Genomic DNA, 24,101 nt, shown 5'->3' with positions numbered 1-24,101 from the left:
GAAATGGAATTGTGTTCATGTGTGCATTTTTAAAGACAATTAAAGGTCTCTCTCTTCATATCTGTCTGTCTGTCTGTCTGTCTGTCTGTCTGTCTGTCTGTCTGTCTGTCTGTCTGTCTGTCAGGCTGTCTGTCAGGCTGTCAGTCAGGCTGTCAGTCAACTGCATCCCCTCAAATGGAAAAGTCTTTTGTCATGAAGGTGTGACACAGAAAAAGTCAAAATCATAATTAATTGCAGATGTTCTTTATTGAACTGACAATTTAAACTTGGAGCAGTGTTGATTAGAATTACAACATAAGTATAGAAAGAACCTGATTTACTTAAATCATTCAGAGATGAATCATTTTGACGTGTAATGAAATCACTTGTTTTAATATTTGTCAAAAGAGAAAAATCCCAACTGATACTTGCAAACGACCATTAAGAAACACATGATTGATTAAAACCACTGAACTGTCTTAAAGAAAAAGTTCAAGAAGAAAAATCAAAATTGAAATCCAAAAGTTAACCACAGTGATTATGCATGTTGATGATCTCTAAATGATTTAAAGGAGAGCAGAATATATCTAATCTTCAGCTGTGGTAGAGCCATTATGGTCACAGTAGTTCTGCAGGTGACTGGCGTAGTGGGGCAGCAGGTTATAGTGGTGGCTCTGGAGTAGTTCTTGGAGTTGGTGGATGACCTGTTGTTCTTTCTGGAAGAGCCCCAAAAGGTTCTGTTGCCCACAGAGAGAAAGGTGGAGCTGATGCAGGAGCACCTGGTGGTTGTTTACAAGCAGGCATTGCTGGTAGTGAAGTGGAATTTGCTGGTGGTGGTCACTTGGCAGTTCTTCTTGTTGTTCCAGCAGCTTGTTTTGGTCACCAAGCAGCTTTAGATGCAGGTTGAAAAGCATCACTTGTTGTTGCTGGAGCAGCTCAAGGTTTATCTTGGCTGACAGTTGCTGTAGTTCCTGCAGCAGAGCTTTTATTTGTGCAAACAGTACAGGTGAAGGAGTGTAAACTGTTGTTGATTCAGTAACAGTAGTTGTCGGCTCAGGAGTGGTTGGAGTTGTGGTTGTGGTTGTGGTTGTAGTCGGCTCAGGAGTGGTTGTAGTTGTGGTTGCAGTCGGCTCAGGAGTGGTTGTAGTTGTGGTTGTAGTCGGCTCAGGAGTGGTTGTGGTTGTGGTTGTAGTCGGCTCAGGAGTGGTTGTGGTTGTGGTTGTGGTTGTAGTCGGCTCAGGAGTGGTTGTGGTTGTGGTTGTGGTTGTAGTCGGCTCAGGAGTGGTTGTGGTTGTGGTTGTGGTTGTGGTTGTGGTTGTAGTCGGCTCAGGAGTGGTTGTAGTTGTGGTTGTAGTCGGCTCAGGAGTGGTTGTGGTTGTGGTTGTAGTTGGCTCAGGAGTGGTTGTAGTTGTGGTTGTAGTCGGCTCAGGAGTGGTTGTGGTTGTAGTCGGCTCAGGAGTGGTTGTGGTTGTGGTTGTAGTCGGCTCAGGAGTGGTTGTAGTTGTGGTTGTAGTCGGCTCAGGAGTGGTTGTAGTTGTGGTTGTAGTTGGCTCAGGAGTGGTTGTAGTTGTGGTTGTAGTCGGCTCAGGAGTGGTTGTGGTTGTGGTTGTAGTTGGCTCAGGAGAGGTTGTGGTTGTGGTTGTGGTTGTGGTTGTGGTTGTGGTTGTGGTTGTAGTCGGCTCAGGAGTGGTTGTGGTTGTGGTTGTAGTCGGCTCAGGAGTGGTTGAGGTTGTGGTTGTAGTTGGCTCAGGAGTGGTTGTAGTTGTGGTTGTAGTCGGCTCAGGAGTGGTTGTGGTTGTGGTTGTAGTTGGCTCAGGAGAGGTTGTGGTTGTGGTTGTGGTTGTGGTTGTAGTCGGCTCAGGAGTGGTTGTGGCTGTGGTTGTAGTCGGCTCAGGAGTGGTTGTGGTTGTGGTTGTAGTTGGCTCAGGAGAGGTTGTGGTTGTGGTTGTGGTTGTGGTTGTGGTTGTGGTTGTGGTTGTAGTCGGCTCAGGAGTGGTTGTGGTTGTGGTTGTAGTCGGCTCAGGAGTGGTTGTGGTTGTAGTCGGCTCAAGAGTGGTTGTGGTTGTAGTCGGCTCAGGAGTGGTTGTAGTTGTGGTTGTAGTTGGCTCAGGAGTGGTTGTAGTTGTGGTTGTAGTCGGCTCAGGAGTGGTTGTGGTTGTGGTTGTAGTTGGCTCAGGAGAGGTTGTGGTTGTGGTTGTGGTTGTGGTTGTGGTTGTGGTTGTGGTTGTAGTCGGCTCAGGAGTGGTTGTGGTTGTGGTTGTAGTTGGCTCAGGAGTGGTTGTAGTTGGCTCAGGAGTGGTTGTGGTTGTGGTTGTAGTCGGCTCAGGAGTGGTTGTAGTTGTGGTTGTAGTCGGCTCAGGAGTGGTTGTAGTTGGCTCAGGAGTGGTTGTGGTTGGCTCAGGAGTGGTTGTAGTTGTGGTTGTAGTCGGCTCAGGAGTGGTTGTGGTTGTGGTTGTAGTTGGCTCAGGAGAGGTTGTGGTTGTTGTTGTGGTTGTGGTTGTGGTTGTGGTTGTGGTTGTAGTCGGCTCAGGAGTGGTTGTAGTTGTGGTTGTAGTCGGCTCAGGAGTGGTTGTGGTTGTGGTTGTAGTCGGCTCAGGAGTGGTTGTAGTCGGCTCAGGAGTGGTTGTGGTTGTGGTTGTAGTCGGCTCAGGAGTGGTTGTAGTTGTGGTTGTAGTCGGCTCAGGAGTGGTTGCAGTTGGCTCAGGAGTGATTGTGGTTGTGGTTGTAGTTGGCTCAGGAGTGGTTGTAGTTGTGGTTGTAGTCGGCTCAGGAGTGGTTGTGGTTGTGGTTGTAGTTGGCTCAGGAGAGGTTGTGGTTGTGGTTGTGGTTGTGGTTGTGGTTGTGGTTGTGGTTGTAGTCGGCTCAGGAGTGGTTGTGGTTGTGGTTGTAGTCGGCTCAGGAGTGGTTGTAGTTGTGGTTGTAGTCGGCTCAGGAGTGGTTGTAGTTGGCTCAGGAGTGGTTGTGGTTGTGGTTGTAGTTGGCTCAGGAGAGGTTGTGGTTGTGGTTGTGGTTGTGGTTGTGGTTGTGGTTGTGGTTGTAGTCGGCTCAGGAGTGGTTGTGGTTGTGGTTGTAGTCGGCTCAGGAGTGGTTGTAGTTGTGGTTGTAGTCGGCTCAGGAGTGGTTGTAGTTGTGGTTGTAGTCGGCTCAGGAGTGGTTGTAGTTGGCTCAGGAGTGGTTGTGGTTGTAGTTGGCTCAGGAGTGGTTGTAGTTGTGGTTGTAGTCGGCTCAGGAGTGGTTGTGGTTGTGGTTGTAGTTGGCTCAGGAGAGGTTGTGGTTGTGGTTGTGGTTGTGGTTGTGGTTGTGGTTGTAGTCGGCTCAGGAGTGGTTGTGGTTGTAGTCGGCTCAGGAGTGGTTGTAGTTGTGGTTGTAGTCGGCTCAGGAGTGGTTGTGGTTGTGGTTGTATTCGGCTCAGGAGTGGTTGTGGTTGTGGTTTTAGTCGGCTCAGGAGTGGTTGTAGTTGTGGTTGTAGTCGGCTCAGGAGTGGTTGTGGTTGTGGTTGAAGTTGGCTCAGGAGAGGTTGTGGTTGTGGTTGTGGTTGTGGTTGTGGTTGTGGTTGTGGTTGTAGTCGGTTCAGGAGTGGTTGTGGTTGTGGTTGTAGTCGGCTCAGGAGTGGTTGTAGTTGTGGTTGTAGTCGGCTCAGGAGTGGTTGTGGTTGTGGTTGTAGTCGGCTCAGGAGTGGTTGTAGTTGTGGTTGTAGTCGGCTCAGGAGTGGTTGTAGTTGGCTCAGGGGTGGTTGTGGTTGTGGTTGTAGTCGGCTCAGGAGTGGTTGTAGTCGGCTCAGGAGTGGTTGTAGTTGTGGTTGTAGTCGGCTCAGGAGTGGTTGTAGTTGTGGTTGTAGTCGGCTCAGGAGTGGTTGTGGTTGTGGTTGTAGTCGGCTCAGGAGTGGTTGTAGTTGTGGTTGTAGTCGGCTCAGGAGTGGTTGTAGTTGTGGTTGTAGTCGGCTCAGGAGTGGTTGTGGTTGTGGTTGTAGTTGGCTCAGGAGTGGTTGTAGTTGTGGTTGTAGTCGGCTCAGGAGTGGTTGTAGTTGTGGCTGTAGTCGGCTCAGGAGTGGTTGTGGTTGTGGTTATAGTCGGCTCAGGAGTGGTTGTAGTCGGCTCAGGAGTGGTTGTGGTTGTGGTTGTAGTCGGCTCAGGAGTGGTTGTAGTTGTGGTTGTAGTCGGCTCAGGAGTGGTTGTGGTTGTGGTTGTAGTCGGCTCAGGAGTGGTTGTAGTCGGCTCAGGAGTGGTTGTGGTTGTGGTTGTAGTCGGCTCAGGAGTGGTTGTAGTTGTGGTTGTAGTCGGCTCAGGAGTGGTTGTGGATGTGGTTGTAGTTGGCTCAGGAGTGGTTGTAGTTGTGGTTGTAGTCGGCTCAGGAGTGGTTGTAGTTGTGGTTGTAGTCGGCTCAGGAGTGGTTGTGGTTGTGGTTGTAGTCGGCTCAGGAGTGGTTGTGGTTGTGGTTGTAGTCGGCTCAGGAGTGGTTGTAGTTGGCTCAGGAGTGGTTGTGGTTGTGGTTGTAGTCGGCTCAGGAGTGGTTGTAGTCGGCTCAGGAGTGGTTGTGGTTGTGGTTGTAGTCGGCTCAGGAGTGGTTGTAGTCGGCTCAGGAGTGGTTGTAGTCGGCTCAGGAGTGGTTGTGGTTGTGGTTGTAGTCGGCTCAGGAGTGGTTGTAGTTGTGGTTGTAGTCGGCTCAGGAGTGGTTGTAGTTGTGGTTGGGGCAAGTGTAGTTGTTGTGGTAAAAAGGAAACAGGTTGGTGTAAAAATAACTGTTCCCACTTCTTCCATGAAAGGCAGATTTCTGATGTCAATAGCGATGTCACACACATTTGAAGTTCCACATCCAGCAACAGAGATCTGTCGGCGATCTTTCAAGACTGTGGATGAAAAGATTGAATTTGAGTCAAACAATTTCTTCATTAGTCATGAAAGACAAATATATGTCGATGATTAAAGTACAAAGAAAACAGATACACAGTCTTCTGCATGCATAGAGAAAGAAAAAGTGTATTCATGATGACTTTGAAATATATATATCAATCTTTCTCTTGTTCAAAGGCATGCAGTGATTTTAAGTCCTTACACTCATGAAACAAGTTTAAACAGAAGTAAAAATGATTCAGAGATTTTTTTTAAATGTACAATAAAAATACTCACTCTGTGACTGAAAGCAGGTGTCCTCCTCTCCTCTACAACTCACTACTGCGTCACACTGATCAGTGCTGGGATCACAACCATCGCATTGTATTCCATTTACTGCAGGAATAGCAGGGACTGAAACAAAAGAGATGAAACCACAGAGTGAATATTTAAGCCTTTTAACTTTAAAAGTATTTTGAAATATTTGTTGTTTGTTCTTTTCATCACAATTCTTCTGATCCAAATATACTTACAGCTTAGGGTCCTCAAGTTGCATTCATTCTCATCATCACAGCACTCAGCATTTGCAACTGTGTGTATCCCACCCAGGTTGGCTGCAATAGTCTGTGTGCCTGTGGTTGGACAAACAGCGGGACCTGCACAGTCCCTGTAGATTCTCTCTGTTCCATCGGTTTCTGTTGTCAAAAAAAGAGCATTGTGAATTTCATGGAACACATGTTGAATTTTTCAATAGTTCAGTGAAAAGGAAAAGATGATATGAAGAAAAGAATACCTGTGATGAAGGCATTCAAACACATTTCTCCAGCCGCACATTCAACTGTCTCTCCGAAAGCACAGCTCAGATCATTGAAATCTGTACATACGTCACACTGGATTTCTCCAGCTGTAATGGGAACAAACATAGAAAAAATATTATTTTATGAAAAGAAATGTGTGAACGGTGAAATGTCTGAAGATCCTGAATGTCTGAAGTCTTTGTCAGAATATCATTTAGATTTAACATTGAGCTTTAATCCTGGTTTATACATATGTACATAACTACTTTCACAGTTTTAGTTTAGTTTTTTATTCTTGAATTCCTATCTCCAGAGGTTTTTCCCTGTGCTGTCACATTTCAATATCTCTCATAGGAATTAATAACTAATTATGTTTCATCTATTATTTTGATCCGTCATTAATTCCAGAAATCAAAGTAAAACTTAACAGCTTCAGCAGATTTACTAATGGATACATGTTATAATATTATTATTATCATTAAACTTTCTTTTACAATTTCTAAATTGTATTTCTGTGTTAATAATAAATGAACTTGTGTTGTACCTGCATAAGTTGTATTGTAAAATAAGTTTGGTTACCTGCGCTGGAGAATGCCCACAGGAGAGCGAAAGAGAGGATCAGCTTCATCATGATGATCAGGAGTTTTCAGGAGTCTTCCTGAAGGCTGGATCTGTCTCTGCTGAGCATCACTTGCCTTTTTATATTCATTTGTTGAAATAATAGAAGAAAAATAAATGCGTAAGCACCTTAATTACTGGGTGTTTTTGTACATTGTTCGAGGATAATCGTTCAGATACTCCCCATGATTCATGGGAACAATCCCCACACCCCATTTATTTAGAAGAGATGTTCCTCTGCTCAAAACACTGAAGGCCTCTGAGTTAAAAAAATAAAGAAAATAGTTGATTGTTTTTGCGTGCACTTTGGACAATGAACTGTCCACCTCCCTTTATTTTCCATTTGACAATTGAATAGTTGTGTGTCAGCTGTGAAACCACGCACCCTGTTCTACAGTTTTACATTATATCTATGAATATTTATACGCTCCCTCAATCTTGAAATAGCATCACATATATGGCTACAAACAGATGCAGCAAGCATCAGGGTTTCACGTTATTTGTTGATGTGTTTGTTTTTTCACACATTTAAAATGAATCATTACACAACAAATCTTTTTAAATTCTCATTAAAGTGAAGGACTCCACTCAGCAGGAGTGGTCCAGATCACGTCTTTAAAACGTCATTTCCACACTTCCAGAAGACGTCTTCAGGGAGGCCAGAATGAAAGTTTGTTTGTACGTCTCTCCTGGACATTGCATTGAGGCCCTGTCTGGACGTCACATGAACGTCCAGACAGTTTGAAAGTTTGAGAACTCCAGCTCAAACATTCAGTGAGTTACAAGTGCTGAAGCAAAAAGTGTTACAACCATCCCCGGTCTCCCCTATATTCTAAACTTTAAAATATATTTGGGTTGCACCCATAGTATATGTGTCAGTGTTTTGTTGTGTTGTTCCCCACATTGCATCAGTTCAATAGCTAATCAAGAGTAATTTTTTTTACCGTAAAAGTATAATTATGTGTATAGAAAGAGATAAAGACAGAAAAACAGAAGATAAAACAGTGCTATGTGAATGTACCATACCGTCTCCACGCGATAAGACAGACCTCCAGAAATGTGGATACTTCACCGATAACAAAAGGTTCAACAGAAGAAAGGAACGATACAAATTAAGGGCATCAGTAATTTACATGTTGAAAACCGTGACGTAGTACCAACCATAGTACCAGGAGTTGTTGCTGCAATGGAAATAAAGAGCAGCAGTGTGTAGAGGAGAGGATGAGTGTGTTTTTACCAGACAGCGGATAAAAAGTTTAAATACTTTTACATACTCAAGTAAAAGTGTTTTAACTGTTACATAATATTTCTAAAATAAAAATGAAAAGGAGGCTTAAAAAAAGATTACTGGAGTAAGCGTATTTGAATTACTTAAGTGGTGAGTAATTACTGAGTAATCGTTCATTAAATTACAAAAGCTAAAATAGAGTGAAACAATACGACATGAAAGTAGAAACAAATGCATCTTAACAAAAATACATTGAAGCAACCTAAGCCAAATCTTTTTAAATCCTTTTTATATGAAGTGACAACCGTTAAAAAACGTGTTTCACATTAGTTTAAGTCCATTTGGACCTGTGCTTCTCCATTTTCTCAACCCTGTGTTTGGGTGACTTTATTTTGGTCAAAAACTCAGGAAACTGTCTTTATATTAATGTTTTATTAAAGGACATTTATTTCAATTGACCTGGTGCTTTATGAAGAATACTGCAGTACTTTGTCATGGGAGACACATCCCACAAGAAGCTGCCCTGGGCTGTTATTCTAAAAAAAAAAAAAATATTGGGCGTGCCTGGTCAGCCTCTAATTCTGTAGAACTTGACTAGAGTTCATCCTGATCCTGAATCACTTCAACTGGTTCCTTTCAATGTGGAGGAGTAACAGCTTGAGTTTGAAAACTCAGTTCAGTTGCTTGTATCCACGACCTCAGTCTTTAGGTCGTGACCCCTTCTGCGCTTATCTTTCAATTAAAACCGCTGGAATCTGTTGATCGACTTTTCTGGGGTCGGTCGGTTCAATTCTGTTCCCAATTCACGTGAATATATGAATTAGTTTCTCTATGTGTGTGTGTGTGTGTGCGTGCGTGCGTGCGTGCGTGCGTGCGTGCGTGCGTGCGTGCGTGTGTGTGTGTGTGTGTGTGTGTGTGTGTCTGTGTGTGTGTGTGTGTCTCCGCGTTGATACCTACATATGATAACAAACTGCTGCCGCAGTATTGTGAGATTTTGTGCATACATTCAATTATTCCTTTAGTCAAGGTGGTTGTAGTATTAATTTAAGCCTGGGATTTTCAAAACTTGTGTTGAGGGTCACATATAAAAGCACTCTTGAGAAAAAGTAAGTGTGAAAACCAAAAGAGGAAGTGCAAAACCAACTATCTATTCATTTACACGCACACTGAGAGAGACAGAGACAGTGTTACAGTATATTATTGCCACTTTTTTCATGTAATAAGTTTACAACTTTGTTTCTAGAAATATCCAAAATCTCAAAGTGGTGGACCTGCACTCTAACAAAACCCAGACTTATGTTTGATGTTTATTAATTCATTAATCAATTAATTAATGTTTTTATTATTTTGCTGATCTTGGAGAGAAACCGTTTCAGGCAAAGCTAAACAGACGTTAAAGAAATAGTCTTTGAATTTAAATAAAGTCTCTGTGTGTTGAGTCGACATTAATTCCATGGTTTTCCCTCAAAAAATATCCATTAAAAGCTTCAGTCTTCAGTAGAAAAACAATGCGATTAATCCAATTAATTACAGAAAATTGTGCAATTAATTAGTAAATTTTTTTAATCGATTGACAGCACTAATATATATATATATATATATGTATATATACATATACATAAATATATCTAGATAGATAGATAGATAGATAGATAGATAGATAGATAGATATAGAGAGAGAGAGAGAGAGAGAGAGAGAGAGAGAGAGAGAGAGAGAGAGATAGATAGATAGATAGATAGATAGATAGATAGATAGATAGATAGATAGATAGATAGATAGATAGATAGATAGATAGATAGATAGATAGATAGATAGATAGATATGTCGGGGGCTGTAGATCCATGAACTCCTCCAGAGCTTCAGTGAGCTGTTTCTCCAACTTGCTCCCCCGAAGGAAAACACCACAACAATGGATAGGCCATAAAACAGCAGGGGAGCGAGCCAGACCCCGGAAGTGGCCAATGAGGACGCTTGAATCCGACCCGAACACACCACAGGGGTCCAAACCCAAGTTGGTGGGACTCACGTTCTATCAAAACTCTCAGCTATTCTCAACTGACCATCCGCGGAGACACATGTCTCTGCTTGCCTCAGGATGGTAAAGAGAGCAAAAGAACAGAAGAACCACCAACGCCAGCCAGCTGGACGAGCAGAACCCAGTTTGGACTACATCTTCTGTTTTCCGCTATTTTTCCTGTTTTTGGGAGATTCTGGAGACCAGAGCCAGTGTCGTCTCCTCCCAAGATCATCCTCTCAGTTGCACTCCTGCAGCTGGAGCCAGGCCTCTGAATTTCAGGACGCTGAAATTAAGACCCGGTAACAACCAGTTACCACCGCCTCCAAGAACCAACAGCACCACGGACGGTGCTGTCCAGAACCAAAGAACTATCAGGGTGAGAGCGTTTGTCTGGGCAGAGAATAGTTAGAATGATGTTCTGTTGAAAATGCAACGTGTTTCCATGTGCCGCTCAGAAGGCAGCAGCCTTTCATGTTGTTTGTGTACGCGCATTCACGCGCCCTAAGTCCAGAACGCTGGTTTTCCACCTCAGAACCAGAGGTCCGAGTGAGCTCCAGGCCCACTGGGAACTCTGTGTGGAGGAACCAGGGTTCAGAACCGAGCCGCGCAGAATTCTCTGTCTTTCTCTTGTCTTCATCCTCTCTCATCTCTCCCCCTCTTTCACTAAGCGCAGCACCCCCCTTATCAGATCGAGATAAGGTCACACACACCACTGCATGTAACACCTACATGTCAGCTGCTGCAAGAGCAGATCTGCCGTGATCACAAGAGCCCTGACTGCCGGTCCCGACCTCCACTTAGGTGCTCAGAACCGGGCCAACGGAACCGCCCGTTCGTTACGCCCTCGGTAGACTAACTCGCTCCGAGACCGCCCTCGCGCACGCGCGCTCGACGGACGTCTTGTTTATCTGGCCGCTAAGCAACCGCCGCGTCCCCAGAAAGAGCGAGTCAAACGCCCCTAGTGGTCGCGTGGGTGATCGCAATCCCTCCTGACATCCACCGGGTGGACACATCAGGTTATTGCGCTCTCCCTCTGCGCGCCGCCGCACGCCCCTAGTGGTCGTCACAGTCACCGCATTGACCCGCCGACGTCTGCCTCCACCTGGTGGACGTTCGAGGTCATCACACCCCCTCGTCACGCACGCACGCACGCACGCACACACACACACACACACACTCTTTGTACATAGCGTTTGCTGTTTAATAGATTAGATCTCCGTGTTAGATGTCGTTTGCTATTTGAATGTGTTGATTTATGAGATGATTTCAGAATTATTTATGAATTAATACATTTTTATTAATAAACGCCTGTTAGCTGAATTGAACGCTTCTTGGTGATTATTGTGTATTTATTGTTGACAATTCACTGGTTTGTAACAGTCTGTGCTCGGATCTCACACCTTCCAATCTATTTAAGATGGTTAAATTTTATGCAGAAATATTAGCTAACTTAAATAAACTTTTTACAAACGAGACTGATATTTTGGTATTAGCTATTTCCAGTTTATCTGGTGGTGCCCCGATTTATTATTAATACATGAATAAGAAATTTATGCAAATTAATAATAAAAAAAAATTATTAAAAATTATTTTCGATAATTTTTCATTTTTTTGTTTTTAAAGTAATTATTCAATTACTTTAGGAGTTGTTAATGAGTAAATGACCGTTTACTTCCATTAACAATTTAAATTTTTCATAAATTACTTCCAGTGATTTATTACTTTTAGTAATCTATTACTTACAGTAATTATATGCTAATAACCAACCATAAACCCCAACTGATAGATAGATAGATAGATAGATAGATAGATAGATAGATAGATAGATAGATAGATAGATAGATAGATAGATAGATACATACACATATACTGTACATCCCACATCCCACAGCAAAATACATAAATTAATATACCAAATTCTCCCGATTCACCACATTCCTGACAGATTACTAATAGAAAGTGACAATACGCAAGGCGCACAACATTCCGCCGTAGGGCGTAATTTTGCGCATTACTTTGCAACACCGCAGAACAATAATGGTGACGTGTGTAATGACTCGTGATGATCCGCCACCGTTTCGTGCTCTTACTTGTAACACATGAGTAAAGGTCGCGACTGTCCGTGACGGCACGAGACTCCTCGACCCTGAATCATATAATTCAGGTCAATATCGTGATCCACAGTCAGGAATTGAGATTCTCTTGTTTGCTTGTTTGTGTGTATTTTTTTTTTTCCTCTAGATGTTTCTTTAAGTTGGAGTCTTGTGATTTTTACAGCCAATAGCTTGCCTTGCACTGTGATGAGCCCATTTACAAATTAGAACTTGATGTTGGTTTGTTATCCAGTGGTGAAGGTGTTAGCACCCAGCCATTGATCGAGGCTCCACAGGTTTTTCAATCATGTTCCTTATCAAGAATCTTTGTTTTGAGTTTGTGTCGTCAAGTCTTGCACTGCTTGCACACTGGCTTCATCTGAATCTATCAATTTGAATACAAAAATGAAACCTTGCTAATTAAGGCTTGTTTTCTAAAGATAATAGTAACTGAATCATACCTTTTTTTTTTCTGTGAGGTAATGGATTACATTTGTTTGTTTGTTTGTTATCTGAATTGTGTAACACAGCATATAATCCCTTCCTCCCTAAGCCTAGAAAGCCACCACCTCAGTTTTTTGTAGAAGAGAAGTTTTTACTGTCTCCGATATTAAAAACATCTAATCATAAAGATAAATGAACCCAATATTGAATTGTTTTATCTGTATCCATCAGTAATTCGGTTGACCTATTTCAATGAAACCAATATGAGACCGTGGAATTCTAAAATGTATATATGTACGTACGTATGTATGTTTTAAAGGAAAAGGAAAGAAAAAAAAAAAGGAACTCTCAAATGTAGCTCGGTGTCATGGTGGTGATAAAACTGTAGTTTTTCCATCTTAAAAGTCAGACCAAATCTGTTGTATATTTATTTTTTTAAAAGAACCTTTATGAAACATTATAGGAAACAAGTCAAAATCCTCTCAATTAGCAAATTGTGAATTGTCAAATTTTTGGTTAATTGACTAAACTTTGACCAAGACTACATTCAAATGAATGTGATATTTTGGAGGTTTTCAGGCCATGGGTCAACCCAGGACTCGCTGGAGAGATTGGTCAGGGAGCGACCTGGGGTACCCTCAGAAGAGCTGGAGGAAGTTGAAGGGGGTCTATACACTGAACAGGAAAGAAGATGGATGGTTGGATGTTAAATGTTAAAATAAAAAGCTGATTAATTGAACCGACCAAACTTTTCTGCTTTCACTAAAAGATAAATCAAACAAGTTGAAGGTTTTGATTACGAACACCCCTTCACCCTTGTAGGGTAGTTTCTTCACCATCCTCAAACTGTGGTCCTCTACCTCTGCTAGACTCTTGGGAGTTCCTCATTTTTAGAGAGATGTTCCACCAGGTACTCTGTCGCAGCCACTTGGTTGTGTCTCTCCATTTATGCTGATCCTGCTTGCATATTCCTTATATCCTATTTAGGGTTTCAGGGTAGGGAGGTGCTGAAGCCAGTCCCAGCTACCTAAGAGTACACCTTGGACAGGTCGCCGGGACCTTTAGTCATCATTCTAATATTTCTAACCCCCTACAATGACTGTATTCCACCATAAGGGCCACAGATACAATGCTGTGTCTAGATGACTTTCAACATTCACACACTCTTTCTTTAGAAACTACCATTCTAGTTGATATCTGTAATACAAAGATAGCTTGATGAGATATGAATGTAATTTCTCTCCATTATTTTTGAGCAGCTCTGGAGTTGAATGCAGCATTCTTCTATGGACGGCGAGCAGGTGTACCTCAGACCAGGTGAAGAGTGATGACAGCTGTCTCAGTGACAGTTGGGACAGTGAAGTGGAATATCTTAGTTCCTTGCAAAAGAAGTTCCAGATTGGCAAGATGCTCTTCCTGATGGTGATTCAATAAGACTGCCCATTCAGTATTTCAGAGACTTTTTTTGGTGCTGAACCTTTGTACAAGATTGTGGCACAAGGCAATCTGTACTGCAACAAACTGTAGTGTACATCTTACATTCGCCCGGGTCAAAGTCCAGTGCATGCCGAGTACAGCAGGTGGCAGAAGTAAGGAAAGAAAATCAAACATGTCATTTTACTGCACGGACTACATGGCACCCAACAATAATGACAGGCTTTTCAAAATTAGGCTACTTATTGACTCACTTCTACCCAAATTTCCCACTTTTTACTGAACACAAATTGTTGTACGTAATGAGCAAATGGTTCCATTCAAAGGCAGATCAACTCTGAAGCAGCGCATTCAGAAAAAGCCATTCAAATAGGGGCTCAAAATTGTTGTGCTTTGTGACATTAAAAATCTGCGGCCTCCATGAACTATTTTCACCGGGACAATTGATCCTGCATCAGGCCAAGCAGACATTGGAGACAGTGGTAACATTGTGCTAAAGGTGGTACAAGTTATCCATGATAATGTCAACCACCTGCTGTACTTTGATTCCTCCTGAATCTGTTTTTTTGCTCTTACAAACAAGGGGATCCAAGGGGATAGACTGACTTGAAAAATGTTTTAGGAATTTCTGGCACTGAACTGGTTTTATTCTTACTTTCAAGATAGGGACTATTCTGTGTCAATAAGTAATTCTGAATCTGAGCATATGAAAATCACTTTTGGGGTTCTTCAAGGCTCCATCCTAGGGTCCCTCTGGCTCAGATCATGGAACATTACACCATCTTCTACTATAATTGTGCAGATGACACACAGCTCTAACCCAGAAAGAACAGAGTTCCTTGTTTCTGGCCCCAAATAAGAAAGGTTATAAAGGTGCTACTCATCCAGAATGCCGCAGCCAGAGTCCTCACCAACACAGAGACGGTGCAGCACAGACAAGCTTCAATCTGCACTGACTGATGTGTCAAAGGATTGAAGTATTAAACGTACTTCTTGTCGATAAAACTTTTAACGGTCCTGGGTCTAAATACATCTCAGATTTACTTGAAGAATATGAAACATCCAGAGCCCTGAGATCTTCAGAAAAAGCTTTACAAAGAGTTTGAAGAGTCAGAAGAAACAAGGTGAAGCAGTGTTCAGTTCCTACACTCATCACACGTGGAACAAATTTCCTGAACTCGCTCACTTCTTTCAAATCAGGCCTTAAAACATTATTATTTGATCAGCCTTTCAGTTAAGCAATTGATTGTAATTATGTTATGAGTACATTTCTCTTTATAGAACTTTTATTTTATTTATTCTCCTTTTTATGGCTTTCTTAATCAGCTTCTTTCAATGTATTCCCTTTCTTTTCTTGTGTCTGAATCCTGTGATAAATAAAATTGCTTTGTCTTACCAAAAAACACAATCCCCTTGAATATAAAACTGAGCGAAAATGGTAAAAATCCAAGGTAAAAATCCTAATCACTTACAAATGTAGTTTTATTGAGCTGAAAATTAAAACTTGGAGAAGCAGTGGATAAAATTAAAAGTCAAGTATAGGATGAAATCAAATTACATACAAAGCATTTTGACTTAGATTATAATCCATCCATCCATTTTCTTCAGCTTATCCATTTCCAGGTCACGGGGGTGGCAGTCTGAGGACCGTCACCCAGATCACATTGCACCAATTAAGAAGCTTCCTGCAGGTGGTGAGCCCACGGGAAGGTGGCACCCGGCGTGAGACAAAAACCCACTACTCTGAGATTGTGAGTCTCATGCTCTACCAATTGAGCTAGCCGGGGGAGTAGATTAAAATCCTTTCCTTTTAATTTACCAAAAGAGATAAAAGTCACAATTAAAAGATGTAAGTGAACCACAGTGATTGTTGCAAAAGTGAGTAAGGACATACCTTTATTGATTATTTGAGAAGCATAACTTTAATAAAAGAGAAAATGAAACGAAAAAACATAAAAAAAAAATCAAAAAACTTGATTGACTAAAATCGCTAAACTGTCTTGAAGGACAATCATTTCATAATTCTACCAAAGAGAAAAATCTAAATTCAAATCCAAAAGTTAATTACATAAGATGAATAAATTATTGAACAGAGAGGGACTGATATCTAATTTTCAGCTGTGGTAGAGCCCTTATGGTCACAGTAGTTCTGCAGGTGACTGGCGTAGTGGGGCAGCAGGTTATAGTGGTGGCTCTGGAGTAGTTCTTGGAGTTGGTGGATGACCTGTTGTTCTTTCTGGAAGAGCCCCAAAAGGTTCTGTTGCCCACAGAGAGAAAGGTGGAGCTGATGCAGGAGCACCTGGTGGTTGTTTACAAGCAGGCATTGCTGGTAGTGAAGTGGAAGTTGCTGGTGGTGGTCACTTGGCAGTTCTTCTTGTTGTTCCAGCAGCTTGTTTTGGTCACCAAGCAGCTTTAGATGCAGGTTGAAAAGCACCACTTGTTGTTGCTGGAGCAGCTCAAGGTTTATCTTGGCTGACAGTTGCTGTAGTTCCTGCAGCAGAGCTTTGATTTGTGCTAACAGTTCAGGTGACGGAGTGTAAACTGTTGTTGATTCAGTAACAGTAGTTGTCGGCTCAGGAGTGGTTGTAGTTGTGGTTGTAGTCGGCTCAGGAGTGGTTGTAGTTGTGGTTGTAGTTGGCTCAGGAGTGGTTGTGGTTGTGGTTGTAGTCGGCTCAGGAGTGGTTGTAGTTGTGGTTGTAGTCGGTTCAGGAGTGGTTGTGGTTGTGGTTGTAGTCGGCTCAGGAGTGGTTGTGGTTGTGGTTGTAGTTGGCTCAGGAGTGGTTGTAGTTGTGGTTGTGGTTGGGGCAGGTGTAGTTGTTGTGGTAAAAAGGAAACAGGTTGGTGTAAAAATAACTGTTCCCACTTCTTCCATGAAAGGCAGATTTCTGATGTCATTAGCGATGTCACACACATTTGAAGTTCCACATCCAGCAACAGAGATCTGTTGGCGATCTATCAAGACTGTGGATGAAAAGATTGAATTTGAGTCAAACAATTTCTTCATTTGTCATGACAGACAAATATATGTCGATGATTAAAGTACGAAGAAAACAGATTCAGAGTCTTCTGTATGTATAGAGAAAGAAAAAGTGTATTCATGATAACTTTGAAATATATATATCAATCTTTCTCTTGTTCAAAGGCATGCAGTGATTTTAAGTCCTTACACTCATGAAACAAGTTTAAACAAAATAAATAAAATAAAAATACTCACTATCTGACTGAAAGCAGGTGTCCTCCTCTCCTCTACAACTCACTACAGCGTCACACTGATCAGTGCTGAGATCACAACCATCGCATTGTATTCCATTTACTGCAGGAATAGCAGGGACTGAAACAAACGAGATGAAACCACAGAGTGAATATTTAAGCCTTTTAACTTTAAAAGTATTTTGAAATATTTGTTGTTTGTTCTTTTCATCACAATTCTTCTGATCCAAATATACTTACAGCTTAGGGTCCTCAAGTTGCATCTATTATCGTCATCACAGCACTCAGCATTTGCAACTGTGTGTATCCCACCCAGGTTGGCTGCAATAGTCTGTGTGCCTGTGGTTGGACAAACAGCGGGACCTGCACAGTCCCTGTAGATTCTCTCTGTTCCATCGGTTTCTGTTGTCAAAAAAAGAGCATTGTGAATTTCATGGAACACATGTTGAATTTTTCAATAGTTCAGTGAAAAGGAAAAGATGATATGAAGAAAAGAATACCTGTGATGAAGGCATTCAAACACATTTCTCCAGGCGCACATTCAACTGTCTCTCCGAAAGCACAGCTCAGATCATTGACATCTGTACATACGTCACACTCGATTGCTCCAGCTGTAATGGGAACCAACATAGAAAAAATATTATTTTATGAAAAGAAATGTGTGAACGGTGAAATGTCTGAAGATCCTGAATGTCACATTAGCTTGTCCTATATGGGATAAATCTTGTGCCAGTAGGAAGTGAATTTTAATTCTTTAAATCTGAATCAGAATGGTCCAATATGAATGCAGTTTATCTGCATTTGTATCTCAATGCATCTGCATTCGACTCGTCTTGCCTGACCAGGTCCTGGATGTGTGGCACAAAATATTTATGGAAAAAAGGGAATCTTACTTGAGGGAAGTGAAAGTCAAAAGTGAGAATGAATTAGGGAACAGAATTTTTCAACTGACTGAAATACAATTTAAATTTTTATCATGACACACATTCAAACCAAGTTATTCAATATTTATCCCACAGTCTTGTACCTGCATAAGTTGTATTGTAAAATAAGTTTGGTTACCTGTTCTGGAGAATGCCCAGATGAGAGTGAGAGAGAGGATCAGCTTCATCATGATGATCAGGAGTTTACAGCGGAGTCTTCCTGATGGCTGTATCTGTCTCTACTGAGCATCACTTGTCTTTTTATATTCATGTGCTGAAATAATTGAAGAAAAATAAATGCGTAAGCACCTTAATTACTGGGTGTTTATGTACATTGTTCGAGGATAATCGTTCAGATACTCCCCATGATTCATGGGAACAATCCCCACACCCCATTTATTTAGAAGAGATGTTCCTCTGCTGAAAACACTGAAGGCCTCTGAGTTAAAAAAATGTAAAAATAGTTGATTTTCTTTGCGTGCACTTTGGACAATGAACTGTCCGCCTCCCTTCATATTTTATTTGACAATTGAATGGTCGTGTGTCATTACCTTTTTAAGCTTGTCATATATAAGTGACATGCTTCCAAATTTATTGTCAGAGTCAATGTGATTTAGAGTGTGTCGTTGGTTTTGTGTATCAGACCCATACCTGTCATGAAAGAGGTTTGGGTTCGATTCAAGGTGGTGTCATATTTTAGTTATTTATTTCATTGCGTCACGTCATCCAGGGGTCTTGTCTGGACGTTCATATGACGTCCAGACAGGACCTCCATGGAATCTCCAGGAAAGACGTACAAACAAACTTTCATTCTGGCCTCCCTGAAGACGCCTTCTGGAGGTATGGAAATGACGTCTTAAAGACGTGATCTGGGCCACTGTTGCTCGCTGGGACACGCCCTGTTTTGTTCTCTTTTGTTACAACACCTATCATTTCACTACACCCTAACAATCTTGAAAACTGAAATGTACGTCAGCTGACAACAATGAATAGCTGTCTCTCTGAAAAAGCTGGCGTTCTTGCATGTATTATGGAAAATGCATTTATGTGAAATTTGTATTACCTATTAGCATTATGGTTGTTTTCTCACTAATCAAATAAAATGTCTATATTCTAAACTTTAAAATATATTTGGGTTGCACCCACAGTATATGTGTCAGTGTTTTGTTGTGTTGTTCCCCACATTGCATCAGTTCAATAGCTAATCAAGAGTAATTTTTTTTACCGTAAAAGTGTAATTATGTGTATAGAAAGAGATAAAGACAGAAAAACAGAAGATAAAACAGTGCTATGTGAATGTACCATACCGTCTCCACGCGATAAAACAGACCTCCAGAAATGTGGATACTTCACCGATAACAAAAGGTTCAACAGAAGAAAGGAACGATACAAATTAAGGGCATCAGTAATTTACATGTTGAAAACCGTGACGTAGTACCAACCATAGTACCAGGAGTTGTTGCTGCAATGGAAATAAAGAGCAGCAGTGTGTAGAGGAGAGGATGAGTGTGTTTTTACCAGAGAGCGGATAAAAAGTTTAAATACTTTTACATACTCAAGTAAAAGTGTTTTAACTGTTACATAATATTTCTAAAATAAAAATAAAAAGGAGGCTTACAAAAAGATTACTGGAGTAAGCGTATTTGAATTACTTAAGTGGTGAGTAATTACTGAGTAATCGTTCATTAAATTACAAAAGCTAAAATAGAGTGAAACAATACGACATGAAAGTAGAAACAAATGTGTTAGAGTAATTTTATACATAGTTGCCATATCCGTGCTTAATTATATTCATGTTCAAGTTCAGTTATATTCCTTGTGTTCTTTCTTAAACAGCGCCTCTGAGGCGCTGCTCACTAATCATATTTTCTGAGCAGGTCAACCTGACCAAGGCTGATAAGCAGGATGAGCCGCGCTATCCACACAGCCGCCTTCTCGAGGTCCCATGCGCAGGGGATGGCCTTTGATTGTACTCATAGTCGCTACAACTGTTAAAGCTCACAGAATGTTTGTTTCTATGATATGTATCCTGTAAACCCTCCCCTTTGTTGAATGGAATAAAAACGCAGGAGAAATGGCCTGGGAGCAGAGTGGATAGGAGGTGTATTTGGGCACACTCCTAGCCATTTCTCCTCGAGTAATCAAAAGCTCATTCTTGTTGTCTTCTTCTTTCTTGCAGATTTGATAAATGTCCGTAGCCTAAACCAAAAATATTGGGCGTGCCTGGTCAGCCTCTAATACTGTAGAACTTGACTAGAGTTCATCCTGATCAGATTCCTGAATCACGTCAACTGGTTCCTTTCAATGTGGAGGAGTAACAGCTTGAGTTTGAAAACTCAGTTCAGTTGCTTGTATCCACGACCTTAGTCGTGGATACAAATTCATGACCATAGGTGAGGGTGGGGATGTAGACTGACTGGTAAACAGAGAGTTTTGCTTTACAGCTCAGCTCCGTCTTCACTAAAACAGTCTGTAACAGTGACTGCAATACTGAAGCTGCCTGTCTGCAGCCGTTCTCACAATCACTCTACTCTTCACTTGTGAAAAAGAACCCAAGGCCTCTCCCCCTACATGGACAGCGCATGCCATTCTTTTCTGTGAGAGAGCCATGAACTCAGACTTGGCAGTGAAGAGTGTATCCGCAAAACTTTCTTCGCTTTTGGGGGGTCTGTTTACACAACACCGGTGTCGATCCACTGTATTCGCTAAGTTTTTAAACCGACTCCCAAGGTGGAAATATTTTGTCACATTCGCGATCCCTCCCTCCTGTAGAGACTGCTGGAGCGCTGTTACTGTGCATGAGCATCTCTCCCCTCCTCCCCGATGACAATAGTTCCTTCTGCTCATGCGCCTGTAAACAAACATGGCGGACCCGTACTGGTATGACTCGTATTCTAGTTTCATCGTCCATATCAGTAGTTTAATAGTTGAGACTCACCCCTGATAGCATACGATTTGTCATCAGTCCATACGATTGTCAGGTACTCTCCATTTTGTTCATGTTTATAGTGTATTGTTCTCTGCACGTAAGAAAAAGCGCCTTCCCATGGCCCGGCATACTAACTACATCGTTGTCAGTGTGTCCACTGCTGCAGTGTGAACGCACTCATGTGAAACGTTGTTGTGTAAACGCAGCCTCAATCAGCCAAAAAGACCTTCCTTCCCTCCTCCACACGATGCCGTCTTTGCCTCGGCTGTGCCTCAACACCCTATCTATGTAAGTCATAAACTGAACGGGTGACAAGATTCAACCTTAGCAGAGTCAAGCAGCCCCCATAAACAAGTGTGACTTAATGCTGACTTGCCAAGTATACAGACGCAGCTCTCACACTGGAAGAACAAAGACTTGCTAGCACACATCAATTTGATATTTTATACTCCCTAAACACCTTTCCCAGTCCCAAAGCACTCGATGGATGAATTCCTATGTCCCATCGATAAGCTGTGAGAGAGTGAAGAGCTGGTCCCTTGTTCCAAGGACTGGGTAGAATCTGAAATATTCCTCCTTTATTTGAGATGTAAGCTCGAGACAAAAGTTAGTTGCACTTGGTATGCAAATATTATAATGCAAAGCATTATAAAATAAAATAAAAAAAACACCAAAACAAATATGTGACAGAAATACAATTTTTAATCTGTCAATGAACAATTGTATGGTGTTGTTTTCCAAAAATGTTATGATGAAAATATGAAATAATAAACAATAGAAAATGTAATGTTCATCCATCCATCCATCTTCTATAACGCTTATCCTGTTCAGGGTCACGGGGGATCCCAGCCTACTGTGGGTCAGGGCAGAGTACACCTGGACAGGCCGCCAGTCCCTCACAGGACAAACAAATAAGAGACAGACAACAACTGTCACGACGAGTGAACACTGTTTATTTACAATATATACAGTATTAAAGGAAAAAAGGGCTTTGGTGGTCATGGAGTCTGAACACAGGCAGGCAGGCAGGAAGGCAGGCAGGCAGGCAGGCAGGCAGGCAGGCAGGCAGGCAGGCAGGCAGAAGGAAACAGTCAGCAGCTGCTCTCAGTAGTTTTCAGTGGCCTTCATTAACTTCCACACAGCTGAATCCACTTGGCCTTTACCAGCCAGCCTGAGAGAGGCACAGGGCAGGTCCAAGCCATGGGTCTGACCTGCAAACGCAGCAGGAGAGGGAGGAGCTACTGCAGGTACACACAAACCCAACGTTCCCAACCAGGCACGCAGGCCTGGAGAGCCAGGGCTGTGATATAACACACTCACATTCACACCTACAGACAATTTATTGTCACCAACTAACTGGACAGGTATGTTTTTGGCCAGTATTTGAACCTGAACCTTATTGGTGTGAGGTGAGATCATTTACCACTGCACCAGTTTGATGTATCATGAAATACATTTTGACCTTTTTCTATACACAATGATTTGTTTACTTTTTTTTCAAATAAAAATCAAAAATACCCAAATGGACGAGCATTAAATGTCACATGTTGCTGTTGCTCATAGTAGTGGGTGAGAGCAGTACATGCAAGATGATCTGGACTTTGCTAAGTTGAGTGGGGTAAATGTTGTAGCCACTCACAAGGGTGTATATGGTGTTCTTCCATGTTAAAAAAAAAAAAAAAAAGAAAAGACAAACAGTCCAGAAATTACTCTGTCTTCGTGTACCCCTCCTTGCAACTACAAACACTACACTGCTATGCCAACATAGCAATGGTACAATGCAGGGCTCTACATCAGAATGAACTTTTTGAATCACCTGACATTGTGGCTGATAGATTTTAAAAGTAACAAGGCACTTGTAATTTCCACCAGCCACTCTTCACTCTTTCTCCTCTCTTTCTTTCGCTTTTTGACTTTCCTCTTATGAGTATTTCGGAAAGCGTCTTTGCTGCAGTCTCTTCCTCCCATGCAGTGGCCCCTGCTTTCTCCTGTTGGGCCTTGGTGGTCTCCATAAGGGTGTTTAACCTTATGACCTCCTCGTTCTTCTGCCTCACTTATGTGAAGGTTGGAAAACCGCTCTATGAGGTCGTTGATGGTGACGCAAGATGTTTCAACGTCGTCCTGGCGAGACCGGATGCTGCTTCTCAGGTGCTGCAGCTCCTCCTGGGTCTCTGTCAGCTCTGCCTTGGTGGTCTCCATCAGGGTGTTGAACTTTTTCACCTCCTCGCTTGTGGCTCAATTCAACTCTGAGGTTTTCACAATCAATGTGATTAAAGTGTAGAGCTTCTGCCAGGTTGAAAAACTGCTCCTTAAGGTTCTTGAAGTTGATGCGAGCTTCTTCAGCTTCATCCTGGTGGGACGGCAGACTTTTTCTCAGGTGCTGGACCTCCTCCTGCATCCCTCTCAGGAGTTGGTCCTTCTCCTGGAGCTCGGAGTCCTTCTGCTGCAGTTCACACTCTGAAGCTGTGACCCGGCTCCTCCAGACCTCTTTTTCCTCCTGCAGTTTCTTGTTCTCATCCTCCAAGCTGCTGAAGCGATGCTGCAACTTGCTGTCGTCTGCAACCATTTCCACACTGAAGTTGCGGTAGAAGAACAAGGCAACAATTGCTTAGGGCTATGGCTATACATTGCATTTGACAATTATTATTGTATAATTGTGCTACTACAGTATTAATGTTATTGCTATTCTTAGAATTATTATATTCTCAAATTATTATTCTATTTTATATTTACTGGTATTCTCATTGTACGATTATTATTGGTATATTATTATATTATATTACCTTCTTAGAATTATCTAATGCTGTTTATCATTATTATAGTTTTTATCATTGGATTATAGTTACTGGATTCTTATATTATGATTGATATTATTATTATAACCATTACTACGGCTGAGTATAGCCAGTAAACTATTTGCCAACGATAACAGTATTATCACAATACAGCGATTCTGCTCGGTATGTCATTGGAAATTTCATCCACGATACATTACGATATCTGTCTCGCTCAAGAAATTCAGAAATTATTGACTGCACTCATTTCACATGATTTACAAAACATTGTCAATCAATTTCACATGAATGACAGCCCAGTAAAACAAAGTGTGTACCGCACATTAACACACACTAAACAAAGTGTATACTGCACATCAATGCATACAAACAAAGTGTATACTGCACATCATGCACACAAACGAAGTGTATACTGCACATCAATGCATACAAAGTGTATACTGCACATTAACACACACTAAACAAAGTAGCTACATGTATGACGTTTTAAAAAAATCAAACAGTTTAGAAATCGTTTTAAAATTCAACTGATAATTCTACTTAAAGATTGAGGAGTATATCTTCCCATCATCGATGTTCATTCCCCCTGCCACCACCACCGGTCCAAGATGGCGGTGCTGTTGCTGTGTCCCTCCTCAGTTATGAGGCGTCTAATCTTTATTATGTCTATGGCCACACTGACATGATCGCCTTTCACTAACTACTTTAGGAAGCCCTCTAACACCTTTCCTTAACCCCGTGACGTCATCCACGGGTTTAAGGTAAAGTCGATAGATAAGGCGTTAGGAGGGACAATCCGGACTC

The 24,101-nt window shown here is 41.9% G+C and overlaps 2 protein-coding genes across 3 annotated transcripts; both read right to left on the bottom strand.

The window, feature by feature from the left end:
- Positions 1-566: 566 nt before the first annotated feature.
- On the bottom strand, positions 567-6,298 carry LOC308115554 (uncharacterized protein; the record flags this gene model as incomplete). The annotated part of the gene is made up of 5 exons (XM_080473112.1): positions 6,185-6,298; positions 5,602-5,712; positions 5,342-5,503; positions 5,106-5,222; positions 567-961 (listed from the first exon to the last, which is right to left on the bottom strand). The coding sequence occupies exons 1-5, from the start codon at positions 6,234-6,236 to the stop codon at positions 567-569; spliced, it is 837 nt and encodes a 278-aa protein (XP_080329238.1). The 5' UTR covers positions 6,237-6,298.
- An 8,137-nt stretch (positions 6,299-14,435) lies between these two features.
- LOC308115871 (uncharacterized protein) lies at positions 14,436-17,876 on the bottom strand. 2 transcript variants are annotated; one of them, XR_013935738.1, is made up of 6 exons: positions 17,713-17,876; positions 17,151-17,261; positions 16,891-17,052; positions 16,655-16,771; positions 16,212-16,401; positions 14,436-16,111 (listed from the first exon to the last, which is right to left on the bottom strand). XR_013935738.1 is itself a non-coding variant. In XM_080473695.1 (5 exons), the coding sequence occupies exons 1-5, from the start codon at positions 17,762-17,764 to the stop codon at positions 15,548-15,550; spliced, it is 1,296 nt and encodes a 431-aa protein (XP_080329821.1). In that variant the 5' UTR covers positions 17,765-17,874; the 3' UTR covers positions 14,515-15,547. The 2 variants fall into 2 exon arrangements, 1 of the variants encoding a protein (XP_080329821.1); XM_080473695.1 differs by having other exon boundaries at positions 14,515-16,401; positions 17,713-17,874.
- Positions 17,877-24,101: the final 6,225 nt, after the last annotated feature.

This window comes from Lipophrys pholis (genome assembly GCF_963383615.2).
Source record: "Lipophrys pholis genome assembly, chromosome: 10".
In the NCBI taxonomy this organism is placed as follows: Eukaryota; Metazoa; Chordata; class Actinopteri; order Blenniiformes; family Blenniidae; genus Lipophrys; species Lipophrys pholis.
Note: the sequence above shows the minus strand (reverse complement) of the source record. Positions and strands in the feature narration are given on the sequence as shown.

Excerpts from the sequence above, each read along its gene's own strand:
- LOC308115871 (XM_080473695.1), bottom strand. The coding sequence starts at position 17,764 with ATGATGAAGCTGATCCTCTCTCTCACTCTCATCTGGGCATTCTCCAGA. Across the intron at positions 17,262-17,712 it reads CTGGGCATTCTCCAGAACAG|CTGGAGCAATCGAGTGTGAC; the intron begins GTAACCAAACTT and ends TTCCCATTACAG. Across the intron at positions 16,402-16,654 it reads CACCTGCTTTCAGTCAGATA|TCTTGATAGATCGCCAACAG; the intron begins GTGAGTATTTTT and ends TTTCATCCACAG.